General features: G+C 37.8%; 1 protein-coding gene across 1 annotated transcript; it reads left to right on the plus strand.

Moving 5' to 3' along the window:
- The first annotated feature begins 400 nt into the window (after positions 1 to 400).
- LOC128036149 (uncharacterized) lies at positions 401 to 859 on the plus strand. The gene has a single exon (XM_052627037.1). The coding sequence runs from the start codon at positions 401 to 403 to the stop codon at positions 857 to 859; it is 459 nt and encodes a 152-aa protein (XP_052482997.1).
- The last annotated feature ends 2,640 nt before the right edge of the window (positions 860 to 3,499 follow it).

Raw genomic sequence — 3,499 nt, forward strand, 5'->3', positions numbered from 1 at the left:
CGCATGCATCACTTAATTGAGCGGATCGATATACTTGTTAATGGGCCTAATGTAATTTCGAATACCGAGATGTTAAGAACTTGTCGTTCTGAATTGGGTTGCATGTATGCATCGCTTAGGGATCTCGCATCGTGTGGCTTAAAGAGGGGGATAGAAACATCCGATTTTTCCATATTCATGTGATGGAAAGGTTTAAAAAAATAGAATCGATGGTATCACAGATACAGACAGTAATTGGGTTGAAGGGACGACTAATGTTGGTAGGGTGGCCTTGAATTATTTCAACAATTTGTTTAAGTCTGAGGCTGTGAATGATGATAGGATCATTATTCATGTTAGGAGGTGTATTACCCTGAAGATGAATGAGGCTCTATTGTGTCGTGTCACTGACAAATAAATTATGGATGCTTCCTCTCAAATGGATCCTCGCAAGGCCCTGGTATTGATGGTCTCTCCAGCCTTTCTTTTCTGTGAAAATTGGGATATGGTTAGTAAGGATGTTATCCGGTATTGTCATGATGTTTTTGAGGGTAAGAAAGATATTTGTGAGATTAATGACACGGTGGTTGTGCTTATCCATAAAGTTAGGGATCCCAAGGATATAATGAATTTTCGGTCTATTGGCCTTTGCAGGGCCATTTTTAAAATCATCTCTAAAGTTTTGGCTAATAGACTTAAAATGGTTCTCCACTCTTGCATAAGCCATAATCCAAGTGCCTTTGTCCTAAGTCGTATGATTCATGATTACATTTTAATTGCTCATGAGCTTGTGCATTATTTACAAAGTCCCAAGAATGGGCCGAATAAGGGTTTGGTGATCAAGCTTGATATGAGTAAAGCTTACGACAGGGTTGAGTGAGACTTCCTTGAAAAGGTTTTGCTTAAAATGGGCTTTGCAGATGAATGGGTTGTAAAGATTATGAAGTGTGTTCGATCAGTCAAATATGTTATCAAATGCAACATGTCTTTATCCGAGGAGATTATCCCGGAGCGTGGCTTGTGTCAAAGAGGCCATTTATCGTCTTACTTGTTTCCTTTTTGTATAGAGGTCTTTTCCCGATTGCTTTGTAATGCTCAAGAATGCGGGAGTTTTCAAGGTATTAGGTTTAGCCAGAATGGATTAATCACTTTTTTTTATGATGTGTTGCTCTTTATAAAGAACAAAAATAAGGAGGTTGGTATCGTCGTTAATATCCTTGGACAATTTGAGAGGGTTTCCAGGTAAAAGATTAACCTTTCTAAATCAATGGTTTGGTTTAGTCCCAATACATCGAGGGGTCAAAAGCAAATTTTTGGTGACATGCTTGGGATGCAGGTGATGGTAAATTTGGATAATTATCTTAGGCTTCCTTTGTTTATTAGAAAGAAAAAAACGGGGGCTTTTAAGCATATTCTTGACCATTTTTCAAACAGGATTAATAGTTGGACTAAACACTTGTTTTCTTATGGTGGTAAAGAGATTTTTATCAAATCTATTTTACAATCATTAGCTATTTACGCTATGTTAAGAAATCTATTTTACAATAATTACCTACTTATGATATGTCTGTTTTCCTTACTCTTAGGGGTACGATGGAGGAGATGACTTCTAGAATTCATCGTTGGTGGTGGGCAAGCAAGGAGAAGGGACGTGGTTGGGCTATGCTCGCTTGGGATAATCTTTGTTTACCAAAGGGGATGGGTGGAATTGGATTTAGAGACCGTCGGATTTTTAACTTGGCCCTGCTTGGTTGGCAAGTGTGGAGGCTCATCTCGCATAGGGGTACTTTGTGATTTCGTATTCTTTGTTAGAAATATTTTCCTGAAGGTGATTTATTCCATCCCAAAAATATTGATAAACATTCCTTTACTTGGTCAAGTATTTCGGAGGCTGTGAGAGCTCCTGATAAGGGGTTTGGCTGGCATGTTGGGGATGGTTGTAGAATTCGGCTTGATAAGGACAAATGCGGCTTTTAGGGTATTGAAGGAGATGCCTTACATCTCTCAACTGATTCTCTTTCGAAGGTTTGTGTCTGTGATATTTGGTTATCTCATCATGGTGGTTGGAACATGGATTGTGTGCGTGAGCTGTATGGGTATTTTATGTCTAGCTAGATTTGTGACATCTAGATTTTACCTCATGGGTCGAATGATAGGATGGTTTGGGTTTATAATGTCCATGGAATCTACATGACCAAATCAGCTTATTCTTGGTTGTTCCTTAAAGGCATTGGGTTTGGCCCGCATTGGTTCTTTTGGAAGTTCATTTGGAAGATGAGATTCCTCCTTAAAACCCATGTTTTTGAATGGCGGATCGGTCACGAATTGCTTCCCACTAATGTTAAGATCTCAGCTATTAAACATAATGTTGATCCGATTTGCTCGAGGTGTAGGGACGGTGATGAAACGGTGATTCATGCTTTAAGAGATTGCCCTAAAGCTCGGGATGTCCTTATTGAAGACTCTATACATCTATTGGATAAAAAAGCTTTCGAGGACTTCATTACTACCCTTTGGAATATTTGGAACTACAGAAATAATGCCATTTTAGGTGCAAGAAGGAGGACGTTCGCGTGATTTAGGAATTTGCATTCATAATTTCTCTATTCGGTCGATTTTACCTCGAGCTCCTAGAATTTGTAAATGGGAAAAACCACCAAAGGGTGTTATTAAAGTAAATGTTGATGCATCCGTAAACGCGAATAGAACGGGCTTGGGCATTATCGTTAGAGATTCGGATGGCTTTATTCTCCGTGGTAAAGTAGTTTTCATTAGCAAGGTTGTTAACTCCGAGTGGGCCAAATTGGGTGCCCTTCTTGAAGGTATTCGGCTTGCTCAGTCACTCAATCTCGACAAGGTTATCTTTGAAATGGATTGTACTTGTGCCATTAGTTGCTTTTGTAAGCACAAGGATGATATCACGATTTTTGGCTACCGTATTAAGGAGGCCCATAAGATTCTTGATTCTTTCTCTAAATTTGAAGTCAAATGGGTAGATTGCAGATGTAATAAAGTGGCTAATTCTCTTTGTAATTGGTCACTGTTTAATTGCTGTAATTTGTCCTTTGAAATGGATTATCCTAGTGATATTCATAACCTTGTAATTTCTGATGTAAGTTAATTTGAGGTGGTGGCCTCCGGACACATTCATTACAAAAAAACTATTTAATTATTAGCTCATTCATTAAAACCCGAATTCTAAAGTTAATTATGGACACTAACGTAAGTTAATATTCTATCTGCCAATTGAGTGAATTTCGATTGTTAATCATATTTAATTTATGCTATCTTTGTTAATTTATTTTGATTTGGTTTTTTTCATACTATAATTTTGATAATTATTGTTTAGCCCTGTTAGTGTAGAAAGTAGTTTTTTGTTTAAGTCAACCTCCCTTGGGTACGATCCCCGGAATACTTCCCGAAGTGTTTCGTTATAAACTTACTATATTACAGTTTGACCCGTATACTTATGGACACCATTGTTCTATTTTATATCTTTTTGTTGCAGTATTTCCAGCCT

Source organism: Gossypium raimondii, chromosome 13 (assembly GCF_025698545.1).
Source record: "Gossypium raimondii isolate GPD5lz chromosome 13, ASM2569854v1, whole genome shotgun sequence".
NCBI lineage: Eukaryota > Viridiplantae > Streptophyta > Magnoliopsida > Malvales > Malvaceae > Gossypium > Gossypium raimondii.